Source organism: Tamandua tetradactyla, chromosome 22 (assembly GCF_023851605.1).
Source record: "Tamandua tetradactyla isolate mTamTet1 chromosome 22, mTamTet1.pri, whole genome shotgun sequence".
Taxonomy (NCBI): Eukaryota; Metazoa; Chordata; class Mammalia; order Pilosa; family Myrmecophagidae; genus Tamandua; species Tamandua tetradactyla.
The window spans coordinates 12,754,211-12,771,052 of record NC_135348.1 but is presented as its reverse complement, the minus strand read 5'-3'; the positions used below and the strand labels follow the sequence as shown (position 1 = coordinate 12,771,052).

General features: G+C 38.0%; 1 protein-coding gene across 1 annotated transcript in view; it reads right to left on the bottom strand.

Moving 5' to 3' along the window:
- DCHS2 (dachsous cadherin-related 2) overlaps positions 1-16,842 on the bottom strand; it is a 300,220-nt gene that overhangs the window by 24,180 nt on the left and 259,198 nt on the right. The window contains exon 14 of the mRNA XM_077139745.1: positions 4,749-4,862. Coding sequence (XP_076995860.1) covers positions 4,749-4,862 — 114 coding nt within the window. The remainder of the gene's footprint in view (positions 1-4,748; positions 4,863-16,842) is intronic.

Sequence of the window (16,842 nt, the reverse complement as noted above, 5' to 3'; positions counted from 1 at the left end):
GAGTTGGCAGAGTAATAAAGAATCCTCAGAGGACAAAAATGAGAAATGAAAACAGTGATTCAGAGAGAGAGAGAGGCAAGCATGAAAGCCAGATTTTTTTGAAGCATTTCTACCACCACCAAGAAGACCTTGAGATTTATCTCTGGTAGCTCAACAGGGTATGGTAAATAAGGGAAAAGGCCTGAACTCACTCAAGGGAGAAGGATATAATAGGAAAAACCTGCATAAAGCTGGAAACCTAAAGGCTGCATCCACTCCAATGAATGAATACTATTCAAAGTGAATAAATAAATGAACAAACAGAAACTTGCTTTTCTCAACTAGAAATTAGTTTGGAATTGAGAAAAAGTCTCTTCTGAGAATTCATTAACTTAGGTCTAAATTAATGGAAGGCATACTATCAGTTATATTAAAAAAACACAAGAATTAAATTTAAACTACTCTCTGGTTAATGATATTTCCAGGTAAATGGCAGAAGGAAGAGAAAATGCTCTCTGAGGAACATAAATTCAACCTAGGCTTCAAAGAATTCCTAAAGAAAAAAGTTTCAAAGAAAATAAACAGCTCATAGATGAAAGTCATAAAAATCACAGAGAAACAAGGCACCACGAATGAGAGGATGTAAAAACCATGGACAGAATAAATAAACCTACAGAGTTAAGATACTGGAATCATTGGGCATGGAATATTTAATTATTAAATGTGTTTAAATAAATAAAGAAAGAAACTTGGAAACATGAGCAAGGAATAAGAGTTTATTAAAAAACAAACAAACAAAAATGAAGAGCTGAAAGAGAACCAAAGAGAACTTCTGGAAATGAAAAATACATTTCTGTATACTGAAAACAAAGAAACAAAGAGGACAGCAACATGGGAAAAGAGATGTGGGAGAAAGTGATACAGTCCAATATTTGTCTAGTTGCAGTTTTAAAAAGAGAGACAAAGAAATAGCAATTGGATTGACTGCTGACTTTTTAATAGCAACAGTTAGAAACCAGAAGACAGGAAGATATCTTTCATATGCTGAGAAAAAGTACTGGGAACCTAGAATTCCCTAGCTAAAATGTTTTTAAAACAAGGATTAAATAATGATAACTTCAGATACACAAAACCCGAAAGAATTTTTTTACCACAGAAAGAAAGAAACAATACCAGACGAAAGTCTGAGATATAAGAAAGAACAATTAGCAAGGATATTAGCAAAGAGGGAACTAAATTGAGAAAGGTTATTTGGACATAAAGAATTTTAAGTCTCTTGCATTATTCAGGATCCGGATATTGATTCATGTTAGACTTGAATTTAATTTAAATACATATGTTAAAATAGGTAGGTTAGCCATTAAAAGAAGAGAAATAGACTAAACAACTTACAACATACATTGGGAAAAATGGTCTTTTTCAGATGATTATCTATGTAAAATGTACAAATACATCTGCTATTTGTACAATAATAGCTTGCAAGTTTGTCAGATTCAAAATCCAAATACTTAAGCCAATTTCAAGTGTATGTACCAGCACTGTTGGAAAATAGAATTTAAATTTTTCATTTATTTAAGCCAGAAAGGTATTCAGTACTTAGGACTAAATCTAACAGGAGATTTCCACTAGAGAAAAAATTAAAACTTTACTAAAGGATATTAAAGAAAAAATGAGCATTATAGAAGACAATGTAAAAGTATATTTTCCCCAAACTGTTATATAGAATTAATATAATTCCAATAAAAGTCCTAACATGTGCGTGTGTCAGTAAAACTTAAAAAGTAGATTCAACGATATATATTAAAGCAAAGGGTCAATAACAACTAATATGATCAGAAAGACAAAGAACATTGGGTTAGGGCAAATTTTGGGAGGCAGTCTTGCTTTTCTTGATATTAAGACTTATAAAGTTAAAGCAATTAAGAGAGAGTGATATTTGTATGCAGACAGACAGAGATAAATGCGAAGGAGTAGAGCTTCTAATAAAAAGTCAGGGACACATGATATAAAATAGTGGTGAACTGTAGATCACAGGGAAGTGTTATCTCATTGGAATAACTGGCAGTCCTTATGGGGACAAAATAGAAGAAAAAAACGTGTTTCCTAACACATAAAACACAAAAATCAACTCTAGGTGGATAAAAAGTTTAAATGTGAAAAAGGGGAAAATTATAAAATATTAAAAAATATGAGCATCTCTTCATGACATCAGGGGAGGGCACCATATAAAAAGATTAATCCAGGCAGTGCAATATTGGCTCAGTGGCAGAATTCTTGCCTGCCATGCCAGAGACCCAGGTTTGGTTCCCAGAGCCTGCCCATGCAAAAAAAAAAAGACTAATCAATTTTAACTCATTAAAATGAAAATATGCCATTGAGAGAGTGGAAGACAAGTCACAAACTGGGAAAAATATTTGCAACAAAAAGCAGACAAAGGATAAGTGCTAATATTATATTTAAAATTCTTATACTTCAGAAAGAAAAATACAGACAAGCCAGAAGAAAAAAAAACAACAGTATGCATTTCACATAGAAGAAAACTGAAATGGCTAATAAACTATGAAAAATTGTTCAAGTTCATTACTAATCAGGGAAATGCAAATTACAACCACAGTGAGATATTGTTTTATACCCTCCAGATTGGCAATATAAAATAGGACTTGCACTACAATAACAGCTCTCGCTCAATGGTCATGAATGTATAAACCACTTCAGAAAACTTTTTGCTACTCCTTATTAAGCTGAACATAAGCGTGCTCTGTTGTCTATACACAGTCCAGACTCTTAGGGTCTAGAAACATTCCTTACATTTGCACCAGAAGACATGGATGAGATAATTCACAACAACACGTGTTACCTTAGCACCAGGCAGGAAAACTTAAATGTCTGTCAATAGTAGAATGGATAAACAAGTTGTGATATGTAGTCATACAATGGAATATAGTATTATAAAGAAATGAAAACAAAAGAACTCCAGCCCCATGCATTGAATAAATCTAAATCTGAAAAAGAAAAAGAAAACCTATCCCCATAAACATGCATCTATTTATATAAAATTTTAAAATACGCAAAATTAAGCAATGTTATTGTGTAGAGAAGCATTTAATAGAGGCTGAGAGGGAATTATCATTCCCAAAGGCAGGACACTGCTCAGTCTGCGGCAGTGGTGAGAAATGAAGTGATCAGGAGGTTCAGAGATGATACTTGGTCAAGCTCTATTTTACAACCTTCGCTGCAGGTACACATCACTCTTTGTTAATACTCTTTAACATGTACATGTATGGTTTATGCAGGATAAATGTCATGCTCAAAATCAGTAAAATGCTGAGCAAAAGAATCAAGTCATAGAAGAGTATATTTACTATGGTTCTATTACAATGGAGAGAAACGCAGTGAATTCAATACCAAATTCAGGTTACTGGTGAACTCTGCAGTGAAAGTAGAGACATGAGAGGGAAGGGCCAACCAGGGGGATTTCTAAGGTCCTAATAATGCTTTAAAATCTGAAGACGGGTGGTGAGTACATGGGATTTTATTTTACTATTGTTCATTAAACAGTTTTGGATGTTATAATAATACCTTCTTGTAGATATTTCACAGTAGAATGCTTACATTGTAAAATGAATAAATAATTAAAAATAAAGAGGCTTCTGTGGATGACCTCTTTAGATTGAGCTTATGCAAAATTTGCATTTTAATGAGGGGCTCTACAAACAACAAGGCCTAGCCTGGGCCATGTTAGAAGGATAGAGGTAGCAAAAGGATTTGGGCAACCAGGGAAAATGTAAACTCTAATATTCTCCTTTCTTTGGAATATTCTAATATCGGTTTCATTCCTCCAAGTCTGAGAGACAGCTGGCCTGCTAGATAGTTAAAACCTGGGGACGTCTGCAAAGAGCACTTTTGCCAATAAGCTTCCTGTATCACCCTTGAACCCAATGACAGGACGAGGAGATGAAAAGTTTTAGCAGGCTACTTCAGAAGTGCTACTAACTAAAAAGTCACATGGTCATCCTGGAAGAGAGGGCTTTTACTTAAGACCTTACACCTCCCATTCCTTGCTGAATTCTCCCCACGAGCACATAGGACATATTACATAAAGCAGTCATATGGTAATACAGAAATATTAAAAACATTCTTCTTGAGGTTTGACAATGAGGCAGTAGATATGTATCTACTCCATAGTTGTTAGTCAAGAAGTATGTTTCAAATAATCAATTGGTATTCATTTAAAACACAATAACGGTTTTATTAAAGCTAAATTTAATCCATGCTGTATTTGGAAGCAATTTCTTTACCACCACATTGAAACCTTTCCAGCTGTCCTTTTTTGTTGCTGTTGACATTAAGTGGCGAATTAGAAGAATCTCTGGTGAAAATTCCCTGAGGCTAGACATGTGTGCTTATTTTCAACTGAAAGTCAGTATTAAGGACTACTCTGACGCGTTTCCAATATTCTCAAATAAATGGGCACATTTTAAATAGAAATCAATTTAATTTCAAAATATTGAAAGGAAGAATGGGCACTGCCTAATTCTGGGATGTGAAAAACAGAATTCTGTGAGTACACATAAGCAAATAAATAGCTATTCATTTCCAATAATTTCTCATCCGCTACCATAAAATACTCTTTCGTGTTTACCTTTTAAATTATTCACTCCTAAAAATTTCTAACAATTTGAATTCTGAGTTTCCTCTACAGAAGTGTTTATTACTAGTAATAGCCAGTAATACAAAAATAAAGCTGTTATTGGGTAGAGAAGAATTACCTGAATTGGAGCCAAGCGAAAACACTCCATCTTCATTTCCACTGAAAATCGAATATTTAATGTTTTCCCTGGTTGAGTCAAGAACAAAAGCTTTTACGGTCACAACAGAAGTACCTGGAAAAATCAGGGAAAAAACAACTCCTTAAGGATAAGAAATTTTCAAGAAAAAAACAAGAGTAAATACTGACAATTTATTAATTGCCAACTAAATTTTCACTTGCTCATCCATTCACAGATTACTTATTGAGTTTCTTCTATAAGCCAGATCCCACTCTAGGTGCTGGAGGGAGAGTGGCAAACAAGATGAAAAAGGTCCCTATCCTCATGGTGTTTATTAGCTGGTGGAAGGAGACAGATAATAAACCATTAAAAAATACAGATATATATATTTATATTATATCTATTTATATATATTAAATCTATCCACACAGGAGATTCTAGATTGTATTGCATACCCTGAAAAGAGGTAAAAAAGGTTGTTTCTTTTTGGGGGGAGCACCCCTTTGAGCAGACCTCGAAAGAGTGTCGTTCCAGTTGAACCCTGAAGTATATGAAGCCATGGGAAGAGCTGCAAGAAGAGGATTCCAGGAGAAGGAACAGCAACTGCAAAGGCTCTGAGCTAGGAAAGGACTTGGTTTGGTGAAGTATAGTGAGAGAGGGGAAGAGGTGGAAGGTAAGAGTGGTGTGGTAGGCAGGGGTCAGAGTATTTCTAAGGGCACTGGGAAGGCATGGAGGTGTTTTAAGGTTTAAGAAACAGAGTAAAATAATCTAATTTTATTTTCAAAATATCACTCTGACTGCTATGTGGTGAACGGAGAGAAGGGTAAGAATGGAACAGAGAGATTAGTTAAGATAATAGTGCTGTTGTCCAAACAAAAGACACTAACTGGGGATTGTGGCAGGGGACATAGCAAAAAGTAGATAGGTTAAAGATATATTTTGGCCTGCTAACCTGAACACTGGGTATGGTGAGAAAAAGGAGATTTCAGGAGTATAAATCTAGGGACCTTCCCTGATCCAGTTTCCAATCTAGTTATAGGTAAAGCAACCCAATTAGAAAATAACCAAGAGTGTACCCGCATGGTACTAATTATTTCAAGAATTGTTAATATGGGGCAGGAATAATCAAGAGATAACATGAAGAAAGAAGAAATTGAGTTAGGTGAAGGAATTAGAACGATAGGAAAGAAGAAAGTCATTACAAATTATGGGGTAGAGAATACTCATCAGCATGAAAGAGAAACTAGTGTGGACTGTATAGTGGCAATAAGGCAATTACTGCGATCAGAGCTGTGACCATAGAAAGCATAAATAGAGAATAAAGTTAAATAGAAGGGAACTGGGGAATACGGAAGGGAAGGAAAGACAGGCAAGAGTAAGGGAGACGACTTTATGGCAAGGATCCATGACTTTTTCTGTAAAGGATCAGATAATAAATATTTCAAGCTTTGTGGGCCATACAATCTCTGTCACAAATACTCAATTCTACCATTGTAGTGTGAAAACAGCCACAGACATACATAAACAAATGAGTAGGGCTCTGTTTCAATAAAACTTTATTTACAAACACAGAAATGGCAGGCCAATCCTTGCTTTACATGATGGGAAATGGGGGGAATTTTAAATTCTTTGAGATAGGGATTGCTATAATAAGAGAAGATGCTGAGTTCCTTTAAGGCAAGCTAGATACAGCATCTGCCTGCATGGACAGACCTGGGCAATGAAAGATAATTGCAACAGCTGAAAGGGTTCCCAAGAATCAATGGACCTCAAGTCAGAACTCTGTTGTCTGTAATATCTCATGCCCTCTGTTTCTCATCTCTGCTTCATTTCCTTTCCTGGTTTTTCATTTGTCTCCTTCCTATGACAGCATTTATTTGATATTTGCTGTTTATTTATTTTTTAACTATTTTTAAGTTTAACCTCATTAAGGTAACATTTACATACAATGAAATGCACATATTTTAAATATACGATTCTATGAGTTTTCACAAATATTTGTAATCACAACCACAATGACAATATAAAATATTTCCATCACCACAAAAAGTTCCCTCATGCTCCTGTGTAGTCAGTCTCCTCCCACTTCTAGCTCCAGATAAACAGTGATCTGATTTTTATAACTGGACTAGTTTTGTTTCAAAATTTTATATTCTTGGGAAGGATCCAGTATGCCCTTTTTAGATTCTGGCTGACATAGCTCAGCTCAGCATAATTAATTTGAGAGTCAAGCATGTTCTCATTCTTGTAATCAAAAGTTCCATTTTTATTATAGAGTAGGATTCTATTAAATGGTGTATTACTTAGGGTTCTCTAGAGAAACAGAATCAACAGGAAATATTCATAAATACAAAATTTATAAAACATCTCATGCAACCATGGGAATGCAGAGTCCAAAATCTGTAGGGCAGGCTGAGAAGCTGACGATTCTGATGGAGGGTGTGGATGAACTCCACAGGAGAGTCTCACTGGACAAACCAGAAGAGAGCCTGTCTCTTCTGAATCCTCCTTAAAAGGCGTCCAGGGATTAGACTAAACATCACTCATTGCAGAAGACACTCCCCTTGGCTGATTACAAACGGAATGAGCTGTGGATACAGCCAACGTGATCATGATTTAATTCTATGTAATGCCCTCAAAGCAACAGACAGGCCAGCACTTGCCCAACCAGACAAACAGGTACCACCACTTGGCCAAGTTGACACATGAACCTGGCCATGACAGTCCACCCATTGTCAACTTGGTAGCTATACATATCACTTTAAACCATACCTATTTTCTAAATAAAAAACAATAAAGTACACATTTTTTTTCACCTAACAATACTCAACTGTCCTGCATATAATAGGAAACACATTATATCTCTCTAGAATAGGGTGCAAGTCCTTGGATAATATTCATTCTTAAACTTGGTATCTTACAACTTAAGTAGTATAACATGAACAAAACAGCATGACAGTGCTCATTTCTGTAACTGATCAGGTGTGGTAGTTCATATTTATCACTACCCTCTTTCACAACCCATTCCATGTTCCCTTTACCCTCAACAAACACTTCAGCTGGCTGTGGTTCTTTGCCTGGTGGGGTGACCCAAACCTTCATTCCTGAAGTTTCAGAGACACTGGTAGTCCTGCCTGGATTTGGCTGTTGCAGTTTTCAATTGATTTTATTCACAGGGCATGGTAGTACTAAAAGATGCCCTATATTCCAGGAAAACTCTTCTTTACCTCCACTGTGGAATTGAAGTCCTATTTCCCCCTGATAGTCAGGGTCACTCACCCCAGCCAATAATATAATCCCCTTCTTGGCTTGTTGGTACAGGGGCATGAGTAGCTCAAAGTGACCAGGTGGCAGTCTTAGATTCCAGTTCAATGGAATCATTATTGTTTCAAAAGCACTCCCTCTTTTGGAACTAACACCTATAGACCAGCAGAGCTCAGGGTGTCAGGGACAGGAAGTAAAAATTTTCCTAGTGGATCACTAGAGGTCATAGTAAGTGGTGCCACTCCCATTTCCACCCCTTGGTTCATGGACCCATGGATCCTGGCTATGGGAGAAACAGCGTCATACAGCCGATGCTGATTCAGAGCATACACAGCTTCCTGGAGAACATTACCCCAGCCCTTCAAGGTATTGCCACCTAAGTTAGCATCGTAATTGAGTTTTCAAAAGGTCATTCCACTGTTCTATCAACCCAGCTGCTTCTGGATGATGGGAAACATAGTAAGACCAGAGAATTCCATGAGCATGTGCCCATTCCTGCACTTCATTTGCTGTGAAGTGTGTTTCCTGATCAGAAGCAATGCTGTGTGGAATACCATGACAATGGATAAGGCATTCCGTAGGCCCACGAATGGAATTCTTGGCAGAAGCACTGCATGCAGGGAAAGCAAACTCATATTCAAAGTATGTGTCTATTTCAGTTAGAAAAAATCACTGCCCCTTCCATGAAGGGAGTGGGCCAATATAATGAACCTGCCACCATGTGGTTGGCTGGTCATCTTGAGAAATGGTGCCATATCAGGGGCTGAGTGTGGGTCTCTGCTGCTGGCAGATTGGACACTCAGCAGTGGCTGTAGCCAGGTCAGCCTTGGTGAGTGGAAGTCCATGTTGCTGAGCCCATGTATAACCTCCATCCCTACCACCATGAGCACTTTGTTCATGAGCCCATTGGGCAATGATGGGAGTTGCTGGGGAAAGAGGCTGACTGGTATACACAGAATAAGTCATCTTATTCACTTGATTATTAAAACCTTCCTCTGCTGAAGTCACCTTCTGGTGTGCATTCACATGGGACACAAATATCTTCATGTTTTTAGCCCACTCAGAAAGACAACACCCAGCTCTTGATAGTCAACTCAGTTCTCATGGTAACTTAGTGGCCCATGGTTAAGCATTCAGTCTCTACTAAGGCCCAGTAGCAGGCCAAAAGCTATTTCTCAAAAGGAGAGTAGTTTTCTGCAGTGGATGGTAAGACTTTGCTCCAAAATCGTAAAGGTCTGTGTTGTGATTCTCCTATAGGGGCCTGCCACAGGCTTAAAACAGCATCTCCATTTGTCACTGACACTTCCAGTACCATTGGATCTGCTGGATCATATGGTCCAAGTGGCAGAGCAGCTTGTACAGCAGCCTGAACTTTTCACAGCGCCTCCTCTTTTTCAGGTGCCTACTCAAAATTAGCAGCTTTTCTGGTCACTCGATAAGTGGGCCAGAGTAGCACATCCAAGTGAGGAATATAATGTCGCCAAAATCCAAAGAGACCAACTAAGTGTTGTGCCTCTTTTTTGGTTATAGGAGGGGCCAGATGCAGCAACTTATCCTTTACCTTAGAAGGGATATCTCAATGTTCCCCACACCACTGGACACCTAGAAATTTCACTGAGGTGGAAGGGCCCTGTATTTTGTTGGATTTATCTCCCATCCTCTGACATGCATATGCCTTGCCAGTGTGTCTAGAATAGTTACTACTTCTTGCTCACTAGCTCCAATCAACATGATATCACCACTATAATGGACCGTTGTGATGTCTTGTGGGAGGGAGAAACGATCAAGGTCCCTGCAGATAAGACTGTGACAAAGGGCTGGAGAGTTGACATACTCCTGAGGTAGGACAGTGAAAGTATATTGCTGACTTTGCCAGCCGAAAGCAAACTGTTTCTGGTGGTCCTTACTAACAGTTATTTTGAAAAAAGCATTTGCCAGTTCAATAGCTGCATACCAGGTACCAGGGGATGTACTGATTTGCTCAAGCAATGATACCACATCTGGAACAGCAGCTGCAATTGGAATTACCACCTAGTTGAGTTTATGATAATCCACTGTCATCCTCCAAGACCCATTTGCTTTCTGTACAGGTCAAATAGGAGAGTTGAATGGGGATGTGGTGGGAATCACCACCCCTGCATCCTTCAAGTCCTTAAGAGTGGCAGTAATTCTGCAATCCCTCCAGGAATCCAGTATTGCTTCTGATTTACTATTTTGCTAGCTAGGGGCCGTTCTAGTGGCTTCCACTTGGCCTTTCCCACCATAATAGCCCTCACTGCCTGAGTTAGAGTGCCAATGTGGGGATTCTGAAAGTTGCTCAGCATGTCTATTCCAATGATACATTCTGGAACTGGGGAAATAACCACAGAATGGTTCTGGGGGCACACTGGAACCAATGTGAGATGGACCTGAGCTAAAACTCCATTGATCACCTGGCCTCCATAAGCCCCCACTCTGACTGGTGGACCAGAGTGACATTTTGGATCCCTTGGAATTAATGTCACTTCTGAACTAGTGTCTAATAATCCCCGAAATATCTGAAAATTTCTTTTTCCCCAATGCACAGTTATCCTGATAAAAGGCTCTTAGTCTCCTTGGGGAATTCTTGGAGGAAGATTAACAGTATAAATTTGTGGCAGTGTAACAGGTTCTTCCCCAAAGGGACCTGGCTTCCACTTCATTCAGGGAGCTCTGGGTCTGTAAACTGTCTCATATCTGGAAACTGATTAAGGGGCCGTGACTCTGTGTTTTTGTAATTCATGTAAGTCTTCTGTTAACTTGACCTAGAACTCTTTTGTTTATACAGCTCAAACAAGAATTTAGCAGACTCTCCATCTATTGTATTTCTAGCTACCCCATGATTTACTAGCCAATGCCACAAATCTCTGTGAGTCAGATTATTTTGACTCCTGCTTTGAGTTTGCTGTCTATTATAATAGCCACATTCACCTTATCTTTGGCTATTAAGTGCTGCCACTTGGCTTCTACCTACTTGGGATCCTGTCATCCCCATTGTGTTTAAGGATTCCAGCTCAGTGACAGCAGTTCCCACAGTGATATCTGACCTACAGAGAAGTGCAACTGCAGAGCTCTTCAGGGATGATGGCACTAATCTCACAAATTTATTTCTCACTGTTCTGGTAAAAGGTGCATCCTCTGGACATTCCTGGGGTGTTCTGGTACAAGGTGCATCAGGCTTTTCATGATGAATCCACTCTTAAATTCCAATCTCTCTAAGCCTCTGGATCCCCTCATCTACATTATACCAGGGCAGTTCTGGCATTTCAAACTCAGGTAGTGTCACCCACCTTTTGATCCATGTTTTAACCAACCATCCAAACAAACTGTTAATGTCTTTTCTAGCCCCTCAAGCTATAACATTGAATGCAGAATCTCTGCTTAGTGGGCCCATATCAATAAATTCAGCCTGTTCCAACCTTATATTCTTCCCACCATTATCCCACACCCTTAAAATTCATTGTCACACATATTCCCCTGATTTCTGTCTATATAAATTGGAAAACTCACATAGTTCTTTCAGAGTAAAATGTACCTCCTTACGTGTGATGCTTTGTACCTTACCTTTAGGGGCCTGTTGGGACTTTAGTCTAGTTATAGGTCTGGAAGAAATGAGGGGTGATGGTGGTAGATCAAGAAAAGAATTAGAAATATCTTCCAAGCCATTTGCTTCAGGGCCTTCATTTGCAGTTTCATCTGGTGAAACAGGACTAATCACTCTAGGGCTAATCGCTTCAGGTGGAAGTTGGGTGGCCAACTCCTCAAGGCAGGCTGGAGGTGGGGCAGCTATGTCCTCAGGGCAGACTATTACAGAGTTATCTACAGAAGACTCAGGATGACCTAGGGTTTCAACCCCACCCCTGACATCATTATCAATCCATATGTCACCATCCCATTTTTCAGGGTCCCACTCCTTTCCAATCAATGCCCTCAGTTTACGTTGTAAAGTTGCTACTCCAACTATAAGATTCTGAGTCTGATTTTCAGAGATCTCATGCCTACAGTTACAGGAAATAAAAATTTCCTTCAGGACACTTATAGAAACTTCTACATCTGTCTGACAGTGCTTAAACTTCTCATCTGAAGTCTTAAGAACATCCCTTTCACTCACTAATGTATTCAGTGTATCTAACAACAACCAGTCAACATTTCTGTACCTCCTTTACAAAATTCTGTAAAGGTATCAAAAACATTACCCCCAGAGCCTGGTTTTATACAAGTGAAGCATTAGAAGAATCGAATGGTGATATTTTGACTATCTCTTTTGCCAACTCACTCCATGGATTGGCGGTGTCATTCTGATTATGGGAATCAGAGTCCTTACTGCCTTTGAGTCCAGTCAGAGTAGAAACCATTCATAAAAACCCATTTTTAAGATTCTGTTTCCCAAGAACCACTCCTGGTACCAAGTTGTATTAGTTAGGGTTCTCTAGAGAAACAGAATCAACAGGAAATACTCATAAATACAAAATTCATGAAAGTATCTCATGCAACTGTGGGAACGTACAGTCCAAAATCTGTAGGGCAGGCTGTGAAGCTGACAATTCTGATGCAGGTTCTAGATGAACTCCACAGGAGACTCTCGCCAGCCAAACCAGGAAGAGAGAATTCTCCTTAAAAGGCTTCCAGTGATTAGATTAAGCATCATTCATTGCAGAAGACACTCCCCATGGCTGATTACAAATGGAATCAGCTGTGGATGCAGCTGACGTGATCATGATTTAATTCTATATAATGTCCTCATAGCAACAGACAGGCCATCACTTGTCCAACCACAGAAACAGGTACCATCACTTGGCCAAGTTGACACATGAACCTGACCATGACAAATGGATGTATCACAATTCATTTCATCTCTCTACCTTGCTGATGAACATCTGGATTGTTCCCAGTTTTGGGTAATTAATTCGTAAAGCTGCCATAAACATTTGTGCACAAGTCTTTATGTGGACACAGATTTTCCTTTCTCATGGGTGAACACCTATGGTAATTGTATGTTTAGCTTTATAAGAAATTGCAAACCTATTTTCCAAAGGGGTGGTACCAATTTTAATTTTAATTTTAATTTTAATTGGTACCACAGAAAGGAAAATCTGTGTCCACATAAAGACTTGTGCACAAATGTTTATGGCAGCTTTACGAATTAATTACCCCAAACTGGGAACAATCCAGATGTTCATCGGCAAGGTAGAGAGATGAAATGAATTGTGATACATCCATTTGTCATGGTCAGGTTCATGTGTCAACTTGGCCAAGTGATGGTACCTGTTTCTGTGGTTGGACAAGTGATGGCCTGTCTGTTGCTATGAGGACATTATATAGAATTAAATCATGATCACGTCAGCTGCATCCACAGCTGATTCCATTTGTAATCAGCCATGGGGAGTGTCTTCTGCAATGAATGATGCTTAATCTAATCAGTCTTTTAAATTTCAACCATCATAGTGGGATCTATAATAGTATCTCATTATGGTTTTAATTTTAATTTCCCTGATGCTTGATGATAACAAACATCTTTTCATGTGCTTATTGCCTATTTTTACCCCTCTTTCTAATTCATCCTTGTTTCTTGGCCTCTTTGTCTCTGCTCACCCACAACTTCTGAGAAAACCCCTCACAATTCTTTACTGGCCTTCTGGACTTTGGCTGATAATGTTTGGTATCTACTTCAAATTAACAAACCCAGGCCTCTCCTCTTACTGTCACCCTGTCTTGTGAGATGCCACTTATTGGTAGAGGTATGGATGCTTGTCCTGACTGTGGAGTGAGGCGAAGAGGTAGACTCTACAGGAGGCTGCTGGGTATGCCTTGTATCAGATAGTGGCAGGGAAATTATAGAGGAAAGTGAAAGAAAACATTTAAAAATGTAACAGGAACTGAGGTGGGGCCAGAATGAGTAAAAAGCAGGGCTCATAAATTCTGATGTCTATGGGTAAAAAACAAGATGCGGAGAGGAGGCTGCAAAGCACCTGATGTGCCTGAGGCTTCAGCTCATTATTGCTGGCAGGGAAGGCAGGTTTCAGGGTGCTAGAAATCTTGGTCTTTGAAAGAAAAGCCTGAAAGTTCATGTTTATTTTAATAATCACCCAATACTTAAATGCTGGGAAATAAATTAACTTAGGAAAAAATAATAAACAATCATATAGGTTGGGCAGAACACAACTATGGACTGACTACAGTCCTGACTCTGCCCATTTTCTGTCTCTGATAAGGAAGATGAATCTCTTCTGCTTTGTTACCATCCCTTCTATCACTTATTATGGCGCTTATTTGTCACCCATGAACTGGTACTGAATGCATCTGAAGACTGATCTCATTTTCCTGCAAACCTGGACTAAATCTGACGACGTTTTATACATATTCATATTCTGTAGAGCACATACCAAAGTGCTTTGCATGCAGTAGGTGCTTAATAAGTACAGATAGGAGAAGGGTAAGAAAGAAGAGAGAGGTAGACTCTACAGGAGGCTGCTGGGTATGCCTTGTATCAGATAGTGGCAGGGAAATTATAGAGGAAAGTGAAAGAAAACATTTAAAAATGTAACAGGTTTCATTGAAAGTTTCTAGCCTGAAAGAATAGAAAAATGTGGGTCTCCGCTTACAGAATCCTTCTAAACGAACAGCAATTTTTAAAAAAATTCACTCAGTGCTATGATATCATATCTGATAATGGAGTTTATAATAGTTAAAAAAAAATCTACCACCTATTCAAGATCTCTGAGATGTCTCTTTTTTTTTTTTTTGACTATACAAGTTTATTTATTTTGCATGGGCCAGCACTGGGAATCGAACCCGGGTCTCTGGCATGGCAGGCGCAAACTCTGCCACTGAGCCACCGTGGCCCGCCCACTGAGAGGTCCCTTAACCCTTGCAGCTCAGGCCTAGGTAAAACAGCTTTCAAGTTATCCTGCTAGAAGTTAAAGTGAAAATGATGCCTCAAATCAAGCCAACCTAATATATTATTTTTCCTGTACATTTAAAAGGTATCCACTGAAAAAAATGAAAGAAAGAAAAGCCCCAGGTGCCTTTTCAGCACTTAAAACTCAAAGAAAAATGCAATAATCACTATAAATAGTAAAGGAAATAAGTATGTGATATTGTCAGCAAAATTGAAAATTCGGTGGTGACTCAGAGAATAAAGGCATAAAACAGAGAGGGAACAGGAAACCAAAACTGGATATAATGTTATTTCTTCAGAAACTTTATGCTTAACGTAAATTGTAACAAAGTTTACTAAACATTTATTGGGATTTACAAATGGTTGTTCATGTCAAGCCAGTTATGAAGTCATTTAGTGACAAAGCAATGGATTTTAATCAATCCCGTTGGAATCAAATTGCTACACATGCTGACCTCTTCCAAACTGTCTTATAATCTGATGTGTACTTTATTTTTATTTCATTTTTTTCTCTTTTGTATTTTTCTAATCTGACGTGCATTTTATTACATTTAGGGAGACATTTTGTTAATATAAAAGTATTTTACATTTTTGGTAGGAATATGCCTTCGCAGTAGTGCAGTGTTTTATTTTCAGTGTTCAATCACAGTTTTGTGTTTCCTGATACAATTTATATTTTAAACACAGGAAATTTTATTTCAACTGGCTTGTCACATATTCCTAAAAATGGCAGTAAGAAAAGAAACAGCCTTGCAAGCAAGATGTACAATCTTGCTGACGGCTTGTTCTTCATGGGTTAGGATGCTTATTACATGCCCAATTACAAAAGAAAACATGAAGACTGTTTAAATGTGAAAGAATAAAGATGAGTACAGAAGAGCAAATAAGAAACATATATGGATTCCCACTTAAATGAACAATCATTTTAACTGCAAACAAAATTTTCATAATATCAAACTAAGTTGTATTACATTACACAGAATTTCATTCAATGAAAATATTTCAAACTATATGCTAAAGCCAGCAAAGAGTTGTAAATGTTTATATATATTTTTCCTCTGACGAACTAAATTTGAGACCATCCTGAAAAAAAGAGAAAACAGCTAAAACGGTCTGAATACTTGTAGGTCTCTGCTTACTGTGTACAATTTTTAGGAAAATTCTCTTGCTGAGCATGTAGATAACATTAAAATTACTGTTCATTTCACATCAAGATAGAAATGACATGAAATGAAAATGAGCACTGTAACTTCCATTCCCATAAAGTAAATGAAATATATATAGGAATTTACTTTTTGCATTTTCAGGCCTTTATGAGATTCACTTTAAGTCTAATACTACATCAAAGAAGCATAGATATAATTAATGTTCTTGTTTTTTCCTTCTTTACAAAACTATTTTAAGGATCTAAAGCAACCAGAGCAGTAGTGAATATAAGTTTAAAAGCAGAGTAATATAACTATAAATACTAGATGATTTTAAAATCAATAATCATGGAAATATTTAGGTAAAGTATCTATGAAAACATGAAATTCAGAATTGTTCATGAGTACATAAATCTAAAGTTTTATTTTTGTTTTCCTGAGCAACGCAGGAGTTTTGTTATTGATGACTGACTTGAGAGAAACTGATTTTTTAAATATTTGCATGATTTCCTAATGAGCTGTCAACTTCAAACAGTCCAGCCACTGAAACCATAAATTTATTTCAAAACCTTTGAAGAAGTAAAGTTCGCTTTTCTCTCCTACCTTTCCATCATCAAAAATGGCTGAACACAACACGACGAGCAGTCTCACCACCCTCCCCCTCTCTGCATGGGACACGACTCCCAAGGGTGAGGACCTTCCTGGCAAAGAGGGACAGAGATCCTGGAATGAGCTGAGACTCAGCATCAAGAGATTGAGAAAAACCCTA